At 40.8% G+C, this 25949-nt stretch overlaps 1 protein-coding gene across 1 annotated transcript; it reads left to right on the plus strand.

Moving 5' to 3' along the window:
- Positions 1-4504: 4504 nt before the first annotated feature.
- On the plus strand, positions 4505-25357 carry rspo4 (R-spondin 4; the record flags this gene model as incomplete). Its single annotated transcript, XM_084173682.1, has 3 exons — positions 4505-4622; positions 20219-20413; positions 25212-25357. The coding sequence occupies 3 exons, from the start codon at positions 4505-4507 to the stop codon at positions 25355-25357; spliced, it is 459 nt and encodes a 152-aa protein (XP_084029808.1).
- Between the last annotated feature and the right edge of the window lie 592 nt (positions 25358-25949).

The following is a 25949-nucleotide window of genomic DNA, read 5'->3' on the forward strand; positions in this document are numbered from 1 at the left end:
TGCCTGTGCTACAGACGTCTATATCGGTCCGCTAATATAGGACTAGTAAAGGCCCAGTGCACAACTTTTGTGGAATTTTTTATTTATTTATTATGATTTGTTTTTTTATTATGATTTTTCAGGGGGTGTTGTATCACCCTCAGCACCCCTACTTCCTGCGGCTATGATTACAAGTATACCCATAACATGATGCAGCCACCACTATGCTTGAAAATATGGAGAGTGGTACTCAGTAATGTGTTGTATTGGATTTGCCCCAAACATAACATGTTGTATTCAGGACAAAAAGTTAATTGCTTTACCACATTGTTTGCAGTATTACTTTAGTGCTTTGTTGCAAACAGGATCCATGTTTTAGAATATTTTTTATTATGTATAGGCTTCCTTCTTTTCACGCTGCCAATTAGGTTAGTATTGTGGAGTAACTACAATGTTGTTGATCCATCCTCAGTTTTCTCCTATCACAGCCATTAAACTCTGTAACTATTTTAAAGTCACCATTGGCCTCATGGTGAAATCCCTGAGCAGTTTCCTTCCTCTCTGGCAACTGAGTTAGGAAGAACTCTTGTATCTTTGTTGTGACTGGGTGTATTCATACACCATCCAAAGTTTAATGAATAACTTCACCATGATCAAAGGGATATTCAATGTCTGTTTTTTTTACCCATCTACCAATAGGTGCCCTTAATTGCGAGGCATTGGAAAACTTCCCTGGCCTTTGTGGTTGAATCTGTGTTTAAAATTCACTTCTAGACTGAGGGACCTTACAAATAATTACATGTGTGGGGTACAGAGATGAGGTAGTCATTCAAAAATCATGTTAAACACTATTATTGCACACAGAGTGAGTCCATGCAACTTATTATGTGACTTGCTGAGCACATTTTTATTCCTGAAATGTGCTTAGCAAGGGGGTTGAATACTTATTGACTCAAGACATTTCAGCTTTTCATTTTTAATTAATTTGTAAACATTTCTAAAAACATAATTCCACTTTGACATTATGGGGTATTGCATGTAGTCCAGTGACAAAACATCTCAATTTAATCAATTTATGGCAAAGACATTAGATCACTATCCAGTTTTCATTTATGTATGATTAAGTTATCAAAAAACTTGAATTATTAAAACTTGAAATTAATCAAACCTTGAAACCCTATCCTTGATTAGTGGTTGAAATCTAGTTTAATTTTAGACCAAAGACTGTGTGCTTTCATGACTTACCTACTAGACACATTGATGCAACATGATTACATTAATAAAGTAGGTTGAAATAACAAGGAAACTGTTGACTCAACCAATCTTTGAACCTCTGCAGTGCAGTCTGTCTTAGTAAGAGGCTTACATTCATTTCCCGTCACACTAATATGTTTGTGTAGCCTACCAGGGGTCTGAATAAATACCATAACTATAGTATAGCTTATATAGCCACCCTGATGTGGAACAGATTGCAGTCGCAAGGAAGTGTGGTGTTTAAGCTAGGATTTTGATGAGATACAGATGATATTGGCCTAATAGTCTGGTGTTGGTTAGATGCCATTTAGGAAGCAGCAGGCAATACAGTGGGTTGAGTGGACATTACAACAACTCGCCATCCACAAGTGAAGTAGTTATTCCGCGTCCATTCAAAGGCATTGGGCCTGTTTTGTGTTTGTTGTTGGGATAAACGGTGAAGAGAGTGGTGGTGTTGACCTGTAAAATAACTGCTGGTGAGGAAGGAGGATGGTAATGATCCACATAATCATCCTGGGTGGGTTGTCAATCACTGCCATAATGTTATATTTTAGCCCTTAAAAAAATGTCAAGCATGTCCGCAATATTAGCTGTGATTTCAATAAGAAGACTTCAAAAAGACTTTCAACAAAGAACTGAGGTAAGAGAACAATTTATACAGTAGGTCTAACATTAGTGTAGTGTCTGAATATGAAATGTTTGCTGTACATTTCAATTATTTACTAGCTATCGTTAGTCAGCTGAATGAAGTACCAGAGATCAATAAACATATTTTATCAAGCTAGCTAGCTACTTTGTGTGGAGCAGGAGTTTAGGGGTTAGAGTTGTTGCTAGCTAGCTAATGTTAGCTAGCTAGCTAGTTGGCTAACATTAGGCTGGAAAATATAATGACTAAAAATTCACCCAAGGATGAAAAACTGCCCTAGAACGTTGGCTGAGCTGGAACACTAGCGCGAGGCCATAGCAAATTAATAGAAAAATAACTTTGCTGAGCCTCTTCTGACTGGAGTGAAGTTTAGAATTCAGTTTTCCCTAAATGGCACCAAAAAATGTTACCCTTTTTATTTTACCACTACAATCTGTTCTTATGATGAAACTGAAAAATAACAACTCGTGTAGTATGTAAACATCCACACCTATATGGTGTCAAGTGTGCTAATGTGTGCGTTCTGACTATTTCTGGTCTAGCGATCGATGACAGCAGAGTCTGCTGCCCAACCTTATGTCATTAGAAAGAGGAGATTATCCTGATTAAAATGTTGTCCGACTTGAAAAATACACACAAATATATATATATATATATATATATATATATATATATATATATATACATTGTGGGATATTTGGTGATATATAACAGCATGCCTCTCCGTAGGAAAACAATGGGCAGAGCTCAGAGTTCCAAGGGCAAAATGTATTTAGGCAATGACAATGGAGTGCGCTGCCCAGGCTTACAATTAGAAAGAGGAGATTCTCATAATTAAAAAGGTGTCCGACTTGAAAAAATCTAAATATATACATTGTTAGATATTTGGCGAAATAGACAGACATGTCGGTGTAGAAATGTCCATAGGGAACAATGGGGCAGCCTTAGAGTTCCAACAGTAATGTTTAATTTCTGACATTTTAAATGTTAGCTTTTGATGACAGCGGAGGACGTTGCCCAGCCTTACATCATTACAAGGAGGAGATTCTCCTGATTAAAATGGTGTCTGATTTGAAAAAAACTAAATATACACATTTTGAGATATTTTGTGAAATAAACAGAACATACTCCCATTTCCCCTGTAGGAAACAATAGGACGAACTCAGAGCTCCATGAGTCAATGTTATTTTTTTGATGTTTTAACTACCACCAAATGGTTACAGCATAGTTCGCTGCCAAACGTACATCCTTAGAATGAAAAGGTTATCCTGATTAAAATGGTGTAGAACTTCAAAACATCAAAATACATACATTTTGAGATACTGTATTTGGCAGAATTGACAGCCAAAACAATGGAAGTCTGAAAGTTCTTACTATTTATCTGCTACCATAATTGTTCATTATTCACAGGTCTACTCCTCTGATGGTATGGCAGGCAGGCAGACAGGCAGACAGGCAGGCTCTTCTGATGGCATGGCAGGCAGGCAGACAGGCAGGCTCCTCTGATGGCATGACAGGCAGGCAGACAGGCAGGCTCTTCTGATGGTATGGCAGGCAGGCAGACAGGCAGGCTCTTCTGATGGCATGGCAGGCAGGCAGACAGGCAGGCTCTTCTGATGGCATGGTTAAGGGGGTATTACTTTGGCAGATAATGTTAACCATCTAAAGATTTTTTATTTATTTTTTATAATTATCTAAATGTATGGTGTTTTTGGTTTATGTCAGTTTCATTGTTTATTGTTATGCTATACATTTTTATTTTATGGTTGTAAGTGATCAAATGAACTAGTAAATATTTTATATTTTGCAATTCTGAGTAATTAATACTTCAGTAAGGATATACACTTTATTCAGTGACCTTAGGTATAGAAACGTTTTGATGGTCCGATCAACACATTGTTTAAAAAAAAAGAATGTACTGCAATCGCTAAATAATGCCAATAGATGGCAGCATAAGACCACAAATTAGTTTTCTCCCTGGATACACCACTCCCCCCTCCCATGCACGCTTTTTTCTGTCCCTTTCTACACTGCTAACGCAAGAGGAAGGAATTAAAAACTATTTTAACAGATTACTGCAAATTAATATAATGACAATTAATGTTTATTATGACCTATTTTCATGCTCATGTTTTGAAATTATACTTGATTACTATTTCAATAACCATTATCAATAATCCTGAACATTAATTCAGTCACCTCTTGTCGAGAAAAACGTATTTTCCTAGTTAATACATTCATTGTCAAATTCATCAACAAGCCAGTTACTGCAGGAGGGGGACATGGGGAGCAGGTAGCTGACTGGTGGTGGCTACTCAGCAGCCTGATGGTCTGGGGGTGCTATTGGCCAGTCTGACCGTTTTTTCCATGATGTTCCTACAGTATACTGCCCGCGTCTGAATGATGGAAGCGGGCAGAACAGGCCTTGGCTTGTGTGGCTAAGGCCCCTGAGGCAGCGAGCACTCTGCCTTCTCGCGCAAGTGAGGGGCTTGTTGAGGTAATTTGCTAGCCGTGATGGTTGCGTGATGTAATCTCTTGGCGGGCTGTGGAAGATGCACTCTTTTGTCTTTTATACTCTGAGGTTGTTCACGCGCACTGTCGTATGAGATATTAAGATGTTTAAAAATGCACACAGAAGTGGCGGAGATCTTCACCAGCACCAGGGGGGCTAAGGACACAGTCAAACACCTGCACAACACCTCTGTCATGGGCAACATTGTTCACACTCAGCTGGATATCAAAGGTAGAATATGGCTTCATGTCTGTGTGGTTTGATTTTCTGTGAGTGTTTGATTTTGTGAGTGTGGGGAAAAAACGTGTGATTAATATTGAATCATAGAGGTGTTTTATTGAGACATGAAAAATTATTTTACTCAATATCCATACACCCCAGGCTCCTTTGCTTCCTCCCAGGGAGGAGGAACACCCTACACCCCTCGCTCCGGGACTCCATTGTCACAGGACTCGGCTGTTGCCAGATGTTTCTTGCCAGATGACCCTGTTGGGGTGAATTTTTTTTGTCTTATATATACAAAAAACGAACATGTTATGGCATAACAGTTCAGTTAGAGTTGAGCAATTATCCACGTGTTGTTATTATAAAAATGGTATATACTGTATTTATGTATTCATTAGGATCACAATAATCAATGTGGCAAGTTTTGTTTTATCTGAACCCTCTTTCTGTCATTGTGTTTCTGTCAGACATGTTGGATACAGCGCTGGGCCATTGACCGGCAGTGGCTAATCTCCCCAAGACATGTTTTTTGTAAAACTACATTTATTTATTTATTAATTTTTTATTAGGGGTTAGATCAGCTTTAGATTGTGGCTTCTATCAATGTAATTGTCTGCATCATGTCCAATCCCCCATATATATATTTTTGTAAATATTATTATAAATATATTTGTATTAAATATATTTTCCTTCTTTATTATTTTATCTATTTTAACTATTACAAATTGATGGTCCTTGAAAATAAATATTAGTGCTTGAAAAAGTACTTGAAAGTCCTTGAATTTGACTTGCCACTGTCTGTACGAGCCCTGCTCATAGAATTAACTCAAAATAAGGTTTACGACCACAAATAACAATAACTGTAGCGACCCTGTGTTTATAAATGTAGATATCTACTTTGCTTTTGTGGCACAGTTGATGCCACGCAGGGCTGGAGGCCAAAAGCTTGAGGGTTCGACGACCACCACATTACACTTTTTGGTGTTTTGTAACAGATGTCTGTTTCCAGTGATCAAATTGCCTCTGTACAGATTGGATTGACTGATTGATTGATTTTATTTGTCAGTTAAAAAAAGACATATGTACACAAATCATTTTACAATAAAATCGGGGACTTATTTCCATTGTGGTCCCTACATTTTCTGCAGCATATGCTACTGTAATATAAGGACTGAATGCACGTCTAATTTACACATCTCCATCTGGCTTTCGGGGGTCACATTATTTTTCATATAGCTACATCTATGGGCTTTTATGTTTTTCTGTCATGCAGGAGTCTACAGCTGTGGAAAAATTAAGAGACCACTGCACATTCTTCTTAAATCAGCATCTCTACATGTATGACAGCCATTCCATTCCAGTGTCTGTTGAATTCCAACACAGGCACACCTCATTCTACTGAATTAGGTACTGATTAGGTGATCACCTGAACCAAATCTTATTTAATGAGGAAAAGTATAAAAACCACTGCTGTGGTCATCACTATCCTCTTGCAATAGGACCAGCTGGATGGTAAAAACAGTGCTAATATTACCTCAAAAGTAATATTTATCAAAAAATAACTATTGACCATGCCAAAAGAGTTGAAAAGGAAAGTTTTGAGTGAGGAAAATAACATTTTTACATTTACATTTTAGTCATTTAGCAGACGCTCTTATCCAGAGCGACTTACAGTTAGTGAGTGCATACATTTTTTTATTTTTTTTAAATACTGGAATCGAACCCACAACCCTGGCGTTGCAAATGCCATGCTCTACCAACTGAGCTACATCCCTGCCAGCCATTCCCTCCCCTACCCTGGGCCAATTGTGCGCCGCCCCATGGGTCTCCCGGTCGCGGTCGGCTACGACAGAGCCTGGATTTGAACCAGGATCTCTAGTGGCACAGCTAGCACTGCGATGCAGTGCCTTAGACCACTGCGCCACTCGGGAGAATACAAAATAAGGGTTCAATTCTGGCTTTACTGGCAGAGGGATACAGTGAGTGTCAGGTTGCTTCCATCCTTAAAATGTTAAAGACGGCGGTTCATAAGAACAAGGTCAAGCAGCAGACATTGGGGACAACAAAGCTACAGACCGGCAGAGGGCGAAAACGACTCTCTACTGACCGGGATGACCGCCAACTCATTCGAATGTCACTCAACAACCGTAGGATGACATCAAGTGACCTACAAAAAGAATGGCAAACGGCAGCTGGGGTGAAGTTTACGGCGAGGACGGTTCGAAACAGGCTCCTAGGGGCAGGGCTGAAGTCGTGCAAAGCTAGAAAAAAAGACCTTCATCAATGAGAAGCAAAGAAGAGCCAGGCTGAGGTTTGCAAAAGACCATAAGGATTGGACCGTAGAGGACTAGAGTAAGGTCATCTTCTCTGATGAGTCCAATTTTCAGCTTTGCCCAACACCTGGTTGTCTAATGGTTAGACGGAGACCTGGAGAGGCCTACAAGCCACAGCGTCTCGCACCCACTGTGAAATTTGGTGGAGGATCTGTGATGATCTGGGGGTGCTTAGGCAAGGCTGGAATCGGGCAGATTTGTCTTTGTGAAGGACGCATGAATCGAGCCACGTACAAGGTTGTCCTGGAAGAAAACTTGCTTCCTTTTGCTCTAACATTGTTCCCCAACTCTGAAGATTGGTTTTTCCAGCAGGACATTGCGCCATGCCACACAGCCAGGTCAATCAAGGTGTGGATTGAGGACCACCAGATCAAGACCCTGTCATGGCCAGTCCAATCTCCAGACCTGTGATCAAGAGGAAGATGGATGGTCACAAGCCATCAAACAAAGCCGAGCTGCTTGAATTTTTGTGCCAGGAGTGGCATAAAGTCACCCAACATCAATGTGAAAGACTGGTGGATAGCACGCCAACTCTTCCTAAGTTAAAGTTCTATTAGTATTGTGTTGTTTAAAAATGAACATGAACCTATTTTTTTTGCATTATTCGAGGTCTGACAACACTGCATCTTTTTTGTAATTTTGACCAGTTGTCATTTTCTGCAAATAAATGCTCTAAATGACAATATTTTTATTTGGAATTTGGGAGAAATGTTGTCAGAAGTTTATAGAATAAAACAACATTTTATTTTTACCCAAACACATACCTATAAATAGTAAAACCAGAGAAACTGATAATTTTGCAGTGGTCTCTTAATTTTTTCTAGAGCTGTATATCATAGGATAACAGCACAATCGTTTAGGCTTTTTTGGGCTTGGTCTCATAAAATGTCTTTAAAGTAGGGGTCATAAAATGTACTGTATTTAATATTTGGCTCATCAGTCTCAGGTAGCATCAGACTTTCATGCTGATCAAAGCTGTAATCAAATCCAGACATATGAATGTCTCTGATTGGGAGCCATACTTAGGTAGCCGTTTGGCATTGTTTTATGTGGGATCTTGTTCCAGTGTAGGTTTGTGTTTGAACCGAGGACGTCACGTATCGATTTGTTGTTTTGTTCGGGTGATTATTCTTATGAATAAAAGTATGTTCGCCTTCCACGCTGCGCCTTGGTCCTCTGTATCCGACGATCGTGACACATGCTTTAGAATGACACTTCCGGTTTGGGTGGGAAATACCGGGTTACCAGGGAGAAAAGTGAATATTCTCGGGATGGAACATTTGTAGAATACCTGGAAAATATTCAACTATAGCTTATTCTTCAGATGTGTGGGGCTGCTGGTGAACCATGATGTGCAGGCATAATCAGAGTGACACTGGACTAGCGCACTTACCAGAGTCTTTAAGGTGTCTATAGGATTGTCTATAATAAAAGCTAAATGGCATATTATTATTATTATTATTATTATTATTATTATATGGTGCTAAACACTTATCCCACAGAACACCAGTACATAAAAGTATGAAAATGTATGCACTCACTACTTTAAGTTGCTCTGGATAAGAGTGTCTGCTAAATGACTAAAATTAGAAATAGAAATATGAAGAAAACATTTTTTTTTTTACAACATGCACAGTGTAATCACACATTTAGTCCACCAAGTAGTTTTTTAAGTTTAAGCAAAAAAAGTGCAGCTAGGTGCAATAAACCCACATATCAGACATGGCATTGCAGTAGGCCTATTCTGAAGCTAGCCTACTCAGATGTTTGAAGGCAGAAATTGCTGTTGTATCGCAGCAAGAGGACATGCTCTAGATGAGCATCAGACATCCTGTTTCTCTGAGGGGTAAACAGGTTTCCACCAAAGCTGAAAGGGCGCTCAACTGGGGCACTGGAGGGCAGAGTATTTGTACTTCAGAAACAAGTTCTGGACTATGTCTTTTGTCTTCCGGACTTGTCTTTGTCTTCGAGGTACTTCTTCACCTCGTCCTCTGCAGTGCCACTGGCCCTTGTTGTTGCACCTCTGAACACAAAAAAAAAATGGTCTTCTGACTCATCAGACACGTTCTGTGTTCCCTCATCAACCTCTTTCGGAGTGTGTGTTCTCCATAGAAGCTGCTTCTTGAACTAATGTGCTCCTCATTTCCTTTCTCTTTCCAGGGTTGAGCCAACAGAGTCGAAACTTTGGCACGGTAGCAGTTGCCATTTTTGCTTCATGGGTGCTTAGCATAGATCCAAACCGACAGTCTATAGCCTCAATGACCACAGTGATTATGTGTGCAGAGAATGTCGCAAGAGGTATTTTCTCTGAGAGTTTAGACTTCAAGCTTAGGATTGTTTGGATAAGAAAGCCAAGAAAACACTTATTCTCTCCCTGAAGAAGATCAATAGAGGATGCGAGTGGCTGTAGGACTGTACTGTACTCCTAGAGAAAAGCAATCTCATGAAGATGTAGTTTGCTGCTCACACCCAGGTCTTCACAGATTTGCCCCAGCTGTTCATTTGTGAGGGCAATGAGTTTGGAGTACAGTACTCTGAGCTCCATCTTGTCACACATGGCACAGTTACTTTCATGCTTGCAATGTCCTCTATTTCCTCTGAAGCTAATGTGGACCTGTGTGCTTTGTTCCAAATGCTGGAACATTTTGACATTGCACTTCTGTAGAATTTTCGTGATGGACCTTGGGATGCAGCTTTGTCCAGCTCATTGGTGGCGATGAGGTTGAGGGTGTTTGCCACACAACATTGATGTGGAGGGAGAAAAGATTTCAGTTCTTGCTCAACCTCCTCATGAATCGCACCCACATCATCAAACCTCACTTCATCATGCATCTCACCTTGCTCCTCTTCATTTCCACTGAACTCCCAGAATGCCTTTACAAAGTTGCTTCCATTGTCTGTCATTGTGGCCCTCAATTTGTGCTCCATTTTAAAGTCTGCATGTATTTCACTTAACTTGGCAGCAATCACATCGTAGCTATGACGTCCTCTCAGTCTCGCACAAACCAAAGCAGCTGACTTCCTCTCCAAGGTGTCCTCCTCGATCCAGTGGCATGTCATGCCGAAGAAGCTTCTGTTATGGGCAGACCAGATGTCTGCTGTGGTGCAGACTGACTTTACGCTCTGGAGTTTGATGGAGAGAGCTTCTTTCATGGACTCAAATTCCCTTTCAATTCGTTGCATCAAAGTCTTTCTACACATGACCTTTCTCCCACCACTGATTCCTTCTACTAGCTTGCGGAATGAAGGGACTTCTACTAGTGAAAAGGGTTGCACATCCTCCATGATGAAGTCAAATACCAGGTCAAATAACCCGGCTTTGTGAGGTGTGTGGTCCTCCTGGTTGTAGTTTTGCTTGTTTCAATGGTGTACAAGATGTCCCTTTTTGGCCATCTGTAGATGGCTGTGCATCTCTGCACTCCTCCATGTCGTCTGGCTGCCTTTTCCTGCTCAGGGTCTTCTATTGATTGTTCTGCATCCTCTGAAAATGTAATTACTTAACTATGACACTACAGTATAAGTAAAATAACAGTGGAGTGAGCACCTTGTTATTGTTTGAATTAAGGATTGTAGCTTTCCGCAACTTTTGTCCACCATTTTGAAACATATGTTTCACTTTCTATAGCCTGCCGCTGTCTGATAAACACAGGGCTGGGGTTGGTACATGTAACCACTCACACATGGACAAAGCTGTGGATGCAAGGATGTTCATGGTGGTTGATATTGTTTGTATAGAAAAAGAAAGAAAGAAAGAAATGGACTAATACAGTTTTATACTTTGAGTTATGATTGAATAATACAGGCATTTATTTGGGTTGAAAAAACAATTGAACAGCAGGAAAACTGCAGTGTGGCTTTATTGATTTGGGTAGCATGTTACTCTGAAACCATAGCTAGCTAGCTAAGTTAGCAACAACCCTGACAGTGAGCATCTTGTTATGTTGGGTGACAGAGTGCAACTAGCTTTCAAAATGTTATTTTTTACTTTTGATTTAGCTAGCTAACTAGGCTATGTAGCCCAGTGAATCTCACCCAACTATCTACAACTGATTTATCTTAGTTAAAATATATTTAATTAGCTGAAATTGTTAACAAATTAGCACAATAGCATATTTGCTATGATATCTTGCTAACTACAGTAGCTAGCAACCGACAGAGCAACCTTAAGTGGGCAGCATACCACATAGTGTAGGAGAGTTGGCAAGCAAATTAGCAAACTGAACAGGCTTGCTAGTTAGAAATCTGACTAAGTAGCTAGCTAGTACTCTCTGAATTCGGCAACCTATGCTGGAACATTTTTAACATTGTGAAGACAACCTGTCTGTTTCTAGAGACTAGCTAGCTAAGCAAGCTAACGCACCACACCTGCCAATCGTCATCCTTACCTCCAAGTGTTTCTTCAGGTTCGAAGTTGAGTCTCTGGATGTCGACAGCAGCTTTACCGTGGGCAAACATAGTTTGCATTGAACTGTTACATTCCTGCCCTTTTCTTCTTTGAACACAAATTGTTCTTTGAAACGCCATCCAATAAATGCACTGCGTTGGCGCGCCATACCTTTTTCTTTTGTGACCGTGTATGTTGCTCAGGCGGAAAGATCAAAGTAGCACTTTTTCGGTTAATGACTGACATTAATATGAAAGGTAATTAAGAAAATAGGCAATTGTTTCATGGACATTTTCATTAATAATCCTAGAAGTAATTATAAACTTTGTCAAAAGTATCGGTAATCTGATTACAATGTTTTTGCTGGTAACGTAATGGATTACAGTTACAGTTGTTTTGTAATCCATTACATGTAATCCGTTACTCCCCCAAAAAGTTTAATGACAAATATTTTGGCTATATTGAAGCGTTAGGTTCTAGGTGCATGAGAAATAGCCGCTCGGATGGAGAGGAGACACAGCATGTCTTAAGCTTTCTTGAATAACTGGGCCTGCCGGGAGCATATGTGGCCACATTATTATAGGAGGACTTGTGAGAATGAGGATCTGCAACAGACAGCGCATTCAGTATCAGAAGTAAAAGTACAGCCAGACTGGCCTGCTACAGTACTGTGCCGTTCTAGACCTTATACACCGTTGAGAGAAGAACCACAACTAATCCAAATCCAATGAAACATTCAAATCACAGGGCTTTTGCGGCATTATTCAAATTTACATTTTCAATGCAATCTAGAGTAGGCTAGAATGTCAAATCAAATCAAATTTCATTTCTCACGTGCGCCAAATACAACAGGTGTAGACTTTACTGTGAAACGCTTACAGTGAGGGAAAAAAGTATTTGATCCCCTGCTGATTTTGTACGTTTGCCCACTGACAAAGAAATGATCAGTCTATAATTTTAATGGTAGGTTTATTTGAACAGTGAGAGACAGAATAACAACAAAAAATCCAGAAAAACGCATGTCAAAAATGTTATAAATTGATTTGCATTTTAATAAGGGAAATAAGAATTTGACCCCCTCTCAATCAGAAAGATTTCTGGCTCCCAGGTGTCTTTTATACAGGTAACGAGCTGAGATAAGAAGCACACTCTTAAAGGGAGTGCTCCTAATCTCAGTTTGTTACCTGTATAAAATACACCTGTCCACAGAAGCAATCAATCAATCAGATTCCAAACTCTCCACCATGGCCAAGGCCAAAGATCATGAGAACGGTGAGGAATCAGCCCAGAACTACACGGGAGGATCTTTTCAATGATCTCAAGGCAGCTGGGACCATAGTCACCAAGAAAACAATTGGTAACCCACTACGCTGTGGAGGACTGAAATCCTGCAGCGCACGCAAGGTCCCCCTGCTCAAGAAAGCACATATACAGGGCCGTCTGAAGTTTGCCAATGAACATCTGAATGATTCAGAGGAGAACTGGGTGAAAGTGTTGTGGACAGATGAGACCAAAATTGACCTCTTTGGCATCAACTCAACTCGCCGTGTTTGGAGGAGGAGGAATGCTGCCTATGACCCCAAGAACACCATCCCCACTGTCAAACATGGAGGTGGAAACATTATGCTCTGGGGGTGTTTTTCTCCAAAGGGGACAGGACAACTTCACCGCATCAAAGGGACGATGGACGGGGCCATGTACTGTCAAATCTTGGGTGAGAACCTCCTTCCCTCAGCCAGGGCATTGAAAATGGGTTGTGGATGGGTATTCCAGCATGACAATGACCCAAAACACACGGCCAAGGCAACAAAGGAGTGGCTCAAGAAGAAGCACATTCAGGTCCTGGAGTGGCCTAGCCAGTCTCCAGACCTTCATCCCATAGAAAATCTGTGGAGGGAGCTGAAGGTTTGAGTTGCCAAACGTCAGCCTCGAAACCTTAATGAATTGGAGAAGATCTGCAAAGAGGAGTGGAACAAAATCCCTCCTGAGATGTGTGCAAACCTGGTGGCCAACTACAAGAAACGTCTGACCTCTGTGATTGCCAACAAGTGTTTTGCCACCAAGTACTAAGTCATGTTTTGCAGAGGGGTCAAATTCTTATTTCCCTCATTAAAATGCAAATCAATTCATAACATTTTTGACATTAGTTTTTCTGGATTTTTTTGTTGTTATTCTGTCTCTTACTGTTCAAATAAACCTACCATTAAAATTATAGACTGATCATGTCTTTGTCAGTGGGCAAACGTACAAAATCAGCAGGGGATCAAATACTTTTTTCCCTCACTGTACTTATTAGCCCTTAACCAACAATGCACAGTTTTTAAAACATAAGTAACAAAAATGTGTTAAATAAACTAATGGAAAAATAGTAACACAATAAAATAACAATAAGGAGGCTATATACAAAGGGTACCGGTACAGATTCAATATGCAGGGGTGCGGGTTAGTTAAGGTAATTGAGGTAAATGCACATGTAGGTAGCGGTGAGCAATATGTCCTGAGCGACCCACTCATTAAAGTAGAAATTATCAGCGGCGACCTGTCATTCAGGGCAGGTGGGGCACAACCCAACCTGTTTTGAGCCCCACCTGTTTAGCAACAATAACAAAAAATACATATATACATTGCCATTGGAAAGGATTCAGACCCCTTGACTTATTCCACATTTTGTTACGTTACAGCTTCATTCTAAAATTTATTAAATTACTTTTATTCCTCATCAATCTACACACAATACCCCATAATGACAAAGTGAAAACAGGTTTTTAGAATTTTTTGCAAATGTATTAAAAATTAAAAACAGAAATACCTTATTTACATACGTATTCAGACCCTTTGCTATGAGATTTGAAATTGAGCTCAGGTGCATCCTATTTCCATTGATCATCCTTGAGATGTCTCTACAACTTGATTGGAGTCCACCTGTGGTAAATTCAATTGATTGGACATGATTTGGAAAGGCACACGTCTACAGTTGAAGTCGGAAGTTTACATACAACTTAGCCAAATACCTTTAAACTCAGTTTTTCACAATTCCTGACATTTAATCCTAGTAAAAATTCCCTGTTTTAGGTCAGTTAGGATCACCATTTTATTTTAAGAATGTGAAATGTCAGAATAATAGTAGAGAGAATGATTTATTTCAGCTTTTATTTCTTTCATCACATTTCCAGTGGGTCAGAAGTTTACATACACTCAGTTAGTATTTGGTAGCATTGCCTTTAAATTGTTTAACTTGGGTCAAACGTTTCAGGTAGCCTTCCACAAGTTTCCCACAATCAGTTGGGTGAATTTTGGCCCATTCCTCCTGACAGAGCTTGTGTAACTGAGTCAGGTTTGTAGGCCTCCTTGCTCGCACACGCTTTTTCAGCTCCGAGACAGGATTGTGTCGAGACACAGATCTGGGGAAGGCTACCAAATAATGTCTGCAGCATTGAAGGTCCCCAAGAACACAGTGGCCTCCATCATTCTTAAATGGAAGAAGTTTGGAACCACCAAGACTCTTCCCAGAGCTGGCCGCCCAGCCAAACTGAGCAATCGATGGAGAAGGGCCTTGGTCAGGGAGGTGACCAATAACCCGATGGTCACTTTGACAGAGCTCCAGAGTTCCTCTGTGGAGATGGGAGAACCTTCCAGAAGGACAACCATCTCTGCAGCACTCCACCAATCAGACCTTTATGATAGAGTGGCCAGACGGAAGCCACTCCTCAGTAAAAGGCACATGACAGTTCGCTTGGAGTTTGCCAAAAGGCACCTAAAGACTCTCAGACCATGAGAAACAGGATTCTCTGGTCTGATGAAACCAAGATTGAACTCTTTGGCCTGAATGCCAAGCGTCACGTCTGGAGGAAACCTGGCCCATAATTACTGAATTATTGAATTACTGAATGCAATAAACCAAACATAAAAATGCTGTTATAGAAAGTAAAGTAAAAATCCAAACCAGTCCATGAATCAATAGCTGTGTAGTTTGTTTATGGTTTACTGCCTAGCCAGGGTATTCTGTGCATATGACAAATAGACTTGACTTGAATTTTGAATAATGTTCACTTGTGTATAAATGGTTGAAGATTTTCCATCAATGACAATAAAAAATGAATAAAAAGATTGCAAATTAGCAATAATATTAGCTAGTATTTTCCAGCTAGAATTTTCACCACCTAGTACGCATGCCCTGACGCCTTCCTCACGGCAAGGTGTTCTAGGATTTATATGAGGTGGGAGAGTGAGTATGGTAGGTTTGCAAGAGTTTAAATCCGGTGTGGAAGAGTGATCGAGAGTTTTTCAGACATGCACGCACACAACAGTGTGTGTTCCCTGCAGTATACGCTGTCAGAAACTGAGAAACGCTGTTTGTTCCTGGTTAAGAACCTGATCACGCCGGGTTTACAGACAGGTTTAAGTCGTCTGAACACCAACCTGTTCGTTTCCCAACGTTCACACAGGGTGTGCCGATGCCATTTATGTGTAACGTGCCATTGATAAGTCCCGAAAACTGTTTGTTTGTGGGAAGTTATCTGGAATTTTCAACCCAGAAACGTGTATTTTCATGCAATGAAAAGAGTGTTTATGTACACTTTGTACTGTAACTCTAGCATACTGTCAAAAACGGGATCGATGCGATTGTGATAAAGATTAAGTGCTTCATTTATGTGAGGCAGCACTGTTCCATGATATTGTGTGTCCCTAGCTTTGAAAATGATCTTATTTCCTGGAGAAATAGGTTAATTTGGAATTAATTTGCTGCATCAAATCACACATCCTTGAATGTTATCTATCATTAACGTTTCTGTTACCATTTAAGTGTTTGAATCGTTTCCTAGAAATGTGATGCATTTGATGGATTTTGGACCCTTTTGTTTGTTGTTTATTACTCATGATGGTACTGTATGAGGCCTTGTGGTTCTCATCCGAGACAGCGTTGTCTCCCTCGATTTCCCCGTATAGAGGACAGGAGCGGTGATCAAAACCATGTGCCCCGTTTTCCACAAGCCCCTCCGGCTGCTCCCAGGGCAAAATATGAGAAGAGACAAAAATAGGAAAAATTGAACACTGCCTCCGTTTTCATCCACACTCAAACAGGCATGAATTCAGTACATTGGTAACATTGGTAACACATTGAGGATAGGGAAACGAAGCTCTGAAATAAAAACAAATCAAATCAAAGTGTATTGGTCACGAACACAGATTTGCAGCTCCAACAGTGCAGCAATATCTGTCAATGCAATAACAATACACACAATCAAATCAAAATATAAAAACAACAACAACAAAACAGAAAACAAGAATATAATATAAAAATGAGCAATGTCAGAGTCCCCCAAAAAAGTATATACAGTGGGGAAAAAAAGTATTTAGTCAGCCACCAATTGTGCAAGTTCTCCCACTTAAAAAGATGAGAGAGGCCTGTAATTTTCATCATAGGTACACGTCAACTATGACAGACAAAATGAGAAAAAATATTCCAGAAAATCACATTGTAGGATTTTTTATTAATTTATTTGCAAATTATGGTGGAAAATAAGTATTTGGTCAATATCAAAAGTTTCTCAATACTTTGTTATATACCCTTTGTTGGCAATGACACAGGTCAAACGTTTTCTGTAAGTCTTCACAAGGTTTTCACACACTGTTGCTGGTATTTTGGCCCATTCCTCCATGCAGATCTCCTCTAGAGCAGTGATGTTTTGGGGCTGTCGCTGGGCAACACGGACTTTCAACTCCCTCCAAAGATTTTCTATGGGGTTGAGATCTGGAGACTCCAGGACCTTGAAATGCTTCTTACGAAGCCACTCCTTCGTTGCCCGGGTGGTGTGTTTGGGATCATTGTCATGCTGAAAGACCCAGCCACGTTTCATCTTCAATGCCCTTGCTGATGGAAGGAGGTTTTCACTCAAAATCTCACGATACATGGCCCCATTCATTTTTCCTTTACACGGATCAGTCGTCCTGGTCCCTTTGCAGAAAAACAGCCCCAAAGTATGATGTTTTCACTCCCATGCTTCACAGTAGGTATGGTGTTCTTTGGATGCAACTCAGCATTCTTTGTCCTCCAAACACGACAAGTTGAGTTTTTACCAAAAAGTTCTATTTTGGTTTCATCTGACCATATGACTTTCTCCCAATCCTCTTCTGGATGCACTCTAGCAAACTTCAGACGGGCCTGGACATGTACTGGCTTAAGCAAGGGGACACGTCTAGCACTGCAGGATTTGAGTCCCTGGCGGCGTAGTGTGTTACTGATGGTAGGCTTTGTTACTTTGGTCCCAGCTCTCTGCAGGTCATTCACTAGGTCCCCCCGTGTGGTTCTGGGATTTTTGCTCACCGTTCTTGTGATCATTTTGACCCCACGGGGTGAGATCTTGCGTGGAGCCCCAGATCGAGGGAGATTATCAGTGGTCTTGTATGTCTTCCATTTCCTAATAATTGCTCCCACAGTTGATTTCTTCAAACCAAGCTGCTTACCTATTGCAGATTCAGTCTTCCCAGCCTGGTGCAGGTCTACAATTTTGTTTCTGGTGTCCTTTGACAGCTCTTTGGTCTTGGCCATAGTGGAGTTTGGAGTGTGACTGTTTGAGGTTGTGGACAGGTGTCTTTTATACTGATAACAAGTTCAAACAGGTGCCATTAATACAGGTAACGAGTGGAGGACAGAGGAGCCTCTTAAAGAATAAGTTACTGGTCTGTGAGAGCCAGAAATCTTGCTTGTTTGTAGGTGACCAAATACTTATTTTCCACCATAATTTGCAAATAAATTCATTAAAAATCCTACAATGTGATTTTCTGGATTTTCTTTTCTCAATTTGTCTGTCATAGTTGACGTGTACCTATGATGAAAATTACAGGCCTCTCTCATCTTTTTAAGTGGGAGAACTTGCACAATTGGTGGCTGACTAAATACTTTTTTCCCCCACTGTAATATGTAAATGGTGTGTATAGACAGTATGGACAGTATATTAATAGAAAAGGTGTGTACAGCAGTAGTTATATAGGATGAGCCATGACTAGAATACAGTATATACATATAAAGTGGGTAAAACAGTATATAATAATTATTAAAGTGACCTGTGCTCTATGTACAGTGCAGCTTTGCACACACTTGGCATTCTCTCAACCAACTTCATGAGGTAGTCACCTGGAATGCGTTTCAATTAACAGGTGTGGCTTCTTAAAAGTTAATTTGTGGAATTTATTTCCTTCTTAATGTGTTTGAGCCAATCAGTTGTGTTGTGACAAGGTGGGAGGGGGGGGGGGACTTTGAACGTTTCTTCAAGTGCAGTCACAAAAACTGGCTCTCATGAGGACCGCCACAGGAATGGAAGTCCCAGAGTTACCTCTGCTGCAGAGGATAAGTTCATTAGAGTTACCAGCCTCAGAAATTGAAGCCCACATAAATGCTTCACAGAGTTCAATTCACAGACACATCTCAACATCAACTGTTTGGAGTGGACTGCTGCAAAGAAACCACTACTAATGACTTTTTGATTAAGTTATGGCAGAAAATAACGTCTTTAGCCTTTATGTGACCTGAGTAATGGACACAATCCTTTTAATTGTCATATTTACATGGATAGTGATGTGATTGATTGTGTGTGTACGCAAGATCAGTTTAGAATTGTATTTTGGTCAATCTCGTAGTGGAGGTTCTGCCATATGGGATTCATTTAACTTAAGTTACAGTGTTAACCCAAATCTGAGACTGGAATGGCTTGGAACAACATAACAGGTCATAGGTATGAATTGTGTTTTCAAACTGTAAGAAAACAGTTGGTTGATATATTGAGTATGTGTGTGTCCTAAATAGCACCCTATTGCCTATGTAGTGCACTACTTTTTGCCAAGGCCCATAGGGCTCTGTTCAAAAGTAGTGCACTGCACAGGGAATAGGGTGCTATATGAGACACCCTCACAAGTTTAGTGTTGCATTGCCACAGCTAATCATGTGCCTTTACAAATTCAGTTATGATCTGAAATGCAACTCAATCCATTTTTAAGTTAAAAATAAATATTTATTAAAGTAGTTGTTCTTGCTTAGTTACTGTAGCTGTAGTACTCTTTGTTTACTACATCTGCACATCTTGTCTGGGAGTTTGTACACAAGTTCTCCAAACATATCTAATTCTGCCAAATCAACCAGATACCCTGCCATGGGTATTGTGATAGAACCCCCGATAGTGATCGCTCATGCTTCATTTAATCTCCTTCTTACCTAGATTGAATTACAAAAATTCCAAAAGCTTATAAAAGTCTGTATACCTGGCACCAGACAAATAGTGCTTACTTGTAAGACCTATTCACATGCCCCTGGAAAAACCTTTATCTCCATACCTGGATCTAGGCGGAAAGAGCCCGCTGACACGATCTCGGAAAGCGGGTATTTTTGTATTTGAAACAAGAGGAAAATAACTTCCATTCAGCAAGAAGGCCACTAATAACATCTCATGAGAATGTCTCAATATAGATCAGAAGCACTTCACTAATATACACATAAAATAATCAGCTTCCTCATAAACAGATACCCAAATAAAATATAAATAGCAATGGCTCCCTGGGAGTCTGAGGGGACTTTAAAGACCAACTGTAAATATACAATGAAACTAGTGTTGTGGTTTGTTTAACCCAGTGCATTCTTGTGAACAGCAACGATGTCACAGTTTCACATTTTTGTGAACAGGGAGGAGGAGCAATCGTTATATCACAGTTTTCAAGCTTCTATACACCATAAAGTTGACTTTTGGACTAGAATTGTACACAACTACAACTCTAACAACATATTTCACCAAAAAAAGTAAATTTTTGACAAAAGTTGCTCTTTAATATGTGTTGAGTGGATGCAGTAAGGCCATAACTTAGCAGTCTGATGTGACATGTTTGTGTCTTTGTAGCTCTCAGAGATGGCCGAGAGGACTGCCATCAGAGGAGTTGTCTGGAGTGTTCGAAGGACAACGGTTGCCTACGCTGCCCAGAGCGCCTGTTCCTCTTCTTCCACCGCGAAGGCATGACCCACCATGGCTCCTGTCTGCATGCCTGCCCAGAAAGCTACTTTGGCCAGCGTGGCAAAGACATGAACCGATGCATGAGTGAGTTTGAGGAGCATTTACTCGGGCTAAAAGCTGTAGCTGTCACAGCATATTATGCTTATCTCTCTACTGTCGATTGGCATAATACGCCATGACAGCTAAGACTAATTGGTGGATGAAAACCGACACTTGTTTATAAAAAGCATGTTGTTTTGCATTATAATAGGGTTATATGATGTGATAGAAAATCTCAAGGGACAATTTGTGAGTTGATACAGGGAGGGAAAAAAGTATTTGATCCCCTGCTGATTTTGTACGTTTGCCCACTGACAAATAAATGATCAGTCTATCATTTTAATGGTAGGATTATTTGAACAGTGAGAGACCGAATAACAACAAAAACATCCAGAAAAACGCATGTCAAAAATGTTATAAATTGATTTGCATTTTAATGAGGGAAATAAATATTTGATCCCCTCTCAATCAGAAAGATTTCTGGCTCCCAGGTGTCTTTTATACAGGTAACGAGCTGAGATTAGGAGCACACTCTTAAAGGGGGTGCTTCTAATCTCAGCTTGTTACCTGTATAAAAGACACCTGTCCACAGAAGCAATCAATCAATCAGATTCCAAACTCTCCACCATGGCCAAGACCAAAGAGCTCTCCAAGGATGTCAGGGATAAGATTGTAGACCTACACAAGGCTGGAATGGGCTACAAGACCATCGCCAAGCAGCTTGGTGAGAAGGTGACAACAGTTGGTGCGATTATTCGCAAATGGAAGAAACACAAAATAACTGTCAATCTCCCTCAGCCTGGGGCTCCATGCAAGATCTCACCTCGTGGAGTTACAATGATCATGAGAACGGTGAGGAATCAGCCCAGAACTACACGGGAGGATCTTGTCAACGATCTCAAGGCAGCTGGGACCATAATCATCAAGCAAACAGTTGGTAACACACTACGCCGTGCAGGACTGAAATCCTGCAGCGCCCGCAAGGTCCCCCTGCTCAAGAAAGCACATATACAGGGCCGTCTGAAGTTTGCCAATGAACATCTGAATGATTCAGAGGAGAACTGGGTGAAAGTGTTGTTTTCAGATGAGACCAAAATGGAGCTGTTTGGCATCAACTCAACTCGCCGTGTTTGGAGGAGGAGGAATGCTGCCTATGACCCCAAGAACACCATCCCCACCGTCAAACATGGAGGTGGAAACATTATGCTTTGGGGTGTTTTTCTGCTAAGGGGACAGGACAACTTCACCGCATCAAAGGGACAATGGACGGGGCCATGTACCGTCAAATCTTGGGTGAGAACCTCCTTCCCTCAGCCAGGGCATTGAAAATGGGTCGTGGATGGGTATTCCAGCATGACAATGACCCAAAACACACGGCCAAGGCAACAAAGGAGTGGCTCAAGAAGAAGCACATTCAGGTCCTGGAGTGGCCTAGCCAGTCTCCAGACCTTAATCCCATAGAAAATCTCTGGAGGGAGCTGAAGGTTTGAGTTGCCAAACGTCAGCCTCGAAACCTTAATAACTTGGAGAAGATCTGCAAGAACACAATCCCTCCTGAGATGTGTGCAAACCTGGTGGCCAACTACAAGAAACGTCTGACCTCTGTGATTGCCAACAAGGGTTTTGCTACCAAGTACCAAGTCATGTTTTGCAGAGAGGTCAAATACTTATTTCCCTCATTAAAATGCAAATCAATTCATAACATTTTTTACATGCATTTTTCTGGATTTTTTTGTTGATATTCTCTCTCGCTGTTCAAATAAACCTACCATTAAAATTATAGACTGATCATATCTTTGTCAGTGGGCAAACGTACAAAATCAGCAGGGGATCAAATAAGTTTTTCCCTCACTGTATGCCATGTTACAAACCATGTAGTGTTAAGTCAAGTTACTTCAATTTGGAATGATATTGGCACTATCTAGAGTCGCAGAATATTTTTCATGATCGTTAGGTTGTGCACATAAAATGGGAGTTTGATTAACCGCACTTAACTGCACCGGATAAACTGCACTTGCACTTTTCTTGCTGTGTAAACACTGCTACGAGGGTGATTCCACGCGATCATTGTCTGTGGCCAATATAAATGTGTTATGCTGGCATGTGCTGTAGAAAAGATTTAAGCAATTTGTTTGTCTTTCTACAGCACAACAACATTACATGTTTGAATGTTAACAGTGATCCCGACTAAAACAGGTATTTAATTTATATGTTTTAAATTAGTAGAATACCCAATGTGCAATTTTGAAACGTGGTAGTGCATCAGCAGCTTTCCTCACTGACAGACCTTAGCAAGCTTTACCTGCCAGGGGGCCCCCATTGATTTTGTTATAATGTTTGAGTCAGTACAGAAATGTGTAGAATAGCAGAACATTTGATTTAAAAATGTAAAACTTTCTTTGCGCCCCATAGCTAAATCTGTAGAATTGCAGGAAATTAGCTATAAAAATTGTAACATTTTCTGTGTGCCCCATGGCACAATTGGCATATGTGCAGACAATTTGCTTTATAACCACAAGAGTTTATATGCGCCCCATTGCAAACATTTTAGAATTGCAGGAAATTTGCTTTATAACTGCAAAAGAGTTTTACTAAGGGCCCCAAAAGGCTAGCCCAGCATTTAAAAAAATGTCTACATCCAACAGGACAACTTCAAATCAAATCAAATCAAATTGTATTTGCCACATACAACAGGTGTAGACATTACCGTGAAATGCTTACTTACAGCCCTTAACCAACAATGCATTTATTTTTTTATACAAAAGTAAAATAAAACAACAACAACAAAAAAGTGTTGAGAAAAAAGAGCAGAAGTAAAATAAAATCACAGTAAGGAGGCTATATAATAATGATAATAATAATAATAATAATAATAATATAATAATATTGTTAATATATAATAATAATATATAGAGGGGGGTACCGGTGCAGAGTCAATGTGCGGGGGCACCGGCTAGTTGAGGTAGTTGAGGTAATATGTACATGTGGGTAGAGTTAAAGTGACTATGCATAAATAATTAACAGAGTAGCAGCAGCGTAAAAAGTTGGGGTGGGGGTGAAGGGGCAGTGCAAATAGTCTGGGTAGCCATGATTAGCTGTTCAGAAGTCTTATGGCTTGGGGGTAGAAGCTGTTGAGAAGCCTTTTGGACCTAGACTTGGCGCTCCGGTACCGCTTGCCGTGCGGTAGCAGAGAGAACAGTCTATGACTAGGGTGGCTGGAGTCTTTGACAATTTTGAGGGCCTTCCTCTGACACTGCCTGGTATAGAGGTCCTGGATATCAGGAAGCTTAGCCCCAGTGATGTACTGGGCCGTACGCACTACCCTCTGTAGTGCCTTGCGGTCGGAGGCCGAGCAGTTGCCATACCAGATGGTGATGCAACCAGTCAGGATGCTCTCGATGGTGCAGCTGTATAACTTTTTGAGGATCTGAGGGGGAATAGGCTTTGTCGTGCCCTCTTCACGACTGTCTTGGTGTGTTTGGACCATGATAGTTTGTTGGTGATGTGGACACCAAGGAGCTTGAAGCTCTCAACCTGTTCCACTACAGCCCCGTCGATGAGAATGGGGGCGTGCTCAGTCCTCTTTTTTTTCCTGTAGTCCACAATCATCTCCTTTGTCTTTGTCACGTTGAGGGAGAGGTTGTTATCCTGGCACCACACGGCCAGGTCTCTGACCTCCTCCCTATAGGCTGTCTCATCGTTGTCGGTGATCAGGCCGTGGCAGATGTGTTGTTACCTACCCTTACCACCTGGGGGCGGCCCGTCAGGAAGTCCACGATCCAGTTGCAGAGGGAGGTGTTTAGTCCCAGGATCCTTAGCTTAGTGATGAACTTTGAGGGCACTATGGTGTTGAACGCATCATCTGTGGATCTGTTGGGGCGGTATGCAAATTGGAGTGAGTCTAGGGTTTCTGGGATGATGGTGTTGATGTGAGCCATGACCAGCCTTTCAAAGCACTTCATGGCTACAGACGTCAGTGCTACGGGTCGGTAGTCATTTAGGCAGGTTATCTTAGTGTCCTTGGGCACGGGGACTATGGTGGTCTGCTTGAAACATGTTGGTATTACAGACTTAGTCAGGGACATGTTGAAAATGTTGGTGAAGACACTTGCCAGTTGGTCAGCACATGCTCTGAGTACACGTCCTGGTAATCCGTCTGGCCCTGCGGCCTTGTGAATGTTGACCTGCTTAAAAGTCTTACTCACATCGGCTACAGAGAGCGTGATCACATAGTCATCTGGAACAGCTGGTGCTCTCATGCATGCTTCAGTGTTGCTTGCCTCGAAGCGAGCATAGACGTGGTTTAGCTCGTCTGGTAGGCTTGTGTCACTGGGCAGCTCGCGGTTGTGCTTCCCTTTGTAGTCTGTAATAGTTTTCAAGCAACTTCTAAGTGATATAGAGTGAAAACAGCCAAATATATAAAAATCAGACTTTATTAACAACATAGTAGGCCTACTAGAACACATATGACAGATTTGACAAAAAAGCACTTTAAAGAAAATCGAACACGACGGCAGGACGGCTGTGAGTCGCAAAGTGAGAACACCCTTCTGACAGGGTTATGTCGTTGAGTGGAGCATAAGACATTAGGATTTCCAAAAACGCACAGTGGGGGAGAGCCAAATGGCTGCAGCAGACCTGGCTTGAAATAGTATTTGTCTTCTTTCAAATCCTTTGAGTGTTTCATTGAGCCTGTCTGGAGTGACAGATGGGCCAGGTTTGCACTTTTGGGACTATTCAAGCAAGCTTAGCTAAGCGCAGTGAAAAAGTAGCAGAAAAACACATTTGAACCCAGGTCTGCTATGCACTGAATAATGTAGAAATGCTTTGTTCTTTCTCGAAGAATGCAGATCTCCAGAATGTGAGAGATGCTTCAACAAAGACTTCTGCACTAAATGTAAGGGAGGATTTCATCTGTTCAAAGGCACGTGCTACAGCAGCTGTCCAGATGGCACCTTTCCCCACCTAACAGACTGCATCGGTGAGTGATTTAAAGATATAACTGAGGTAATGATAGGGCCTATATTTAATATATTTATCAATAAACTCAGTGCTTTCAAAGTATATCTAATACATTTGTATGGGTTTACAAAGCCAAATAAATAGATCTTCAGCTGATTGTAAAGATCAACTGTATAGTTTTGACATCTGCAGAATGTAAAGGTATGCAGGTGCGCTTTCAATAGGGGAGAGTGGGATAAGTTGAGCCGAAGGGTTAGTTGAGCCACCCCTTGTTTGTAGGAAACTATATATCAAATTAATCCTGTGACCAAATATTTAGGAATAGGTTATCATTTTATGGAGTCTGTGAAGGAAGAAACCACATGGAAAAAGCGATAAGCAAGTTAGGTCAAATTAATTTATTGTGTTATAGGTTTGATCATGCTTGTATCTAAACCAAAGTAGATACAGTAGTTTTACGATTGTTTTTTTATCAGTTGGGGTCTCTATAAGCTACAATATGTGATCGTAAAACTAGCATGAAAGTGCATAATTGTAGCTGTGTGGGCTAAGCTAGTCAAAATGTTTGCCTTGGGGTAAGTTGAGCCAATGGCCACCATACCCTATACAAATGATTATA

This window comes from Coregonus lavaretus (genome assembly GCF_964263955.1).
Source record: "Coregonus lavaretus genome assembly, chromosome: 12".
NCBI classification, from domain to species: Eukaryota; Metazoa; Chordata; class Actinopteri; order Salmoniformes; family Salmonidae; genus Coregonus; species Coregonus lavaretus.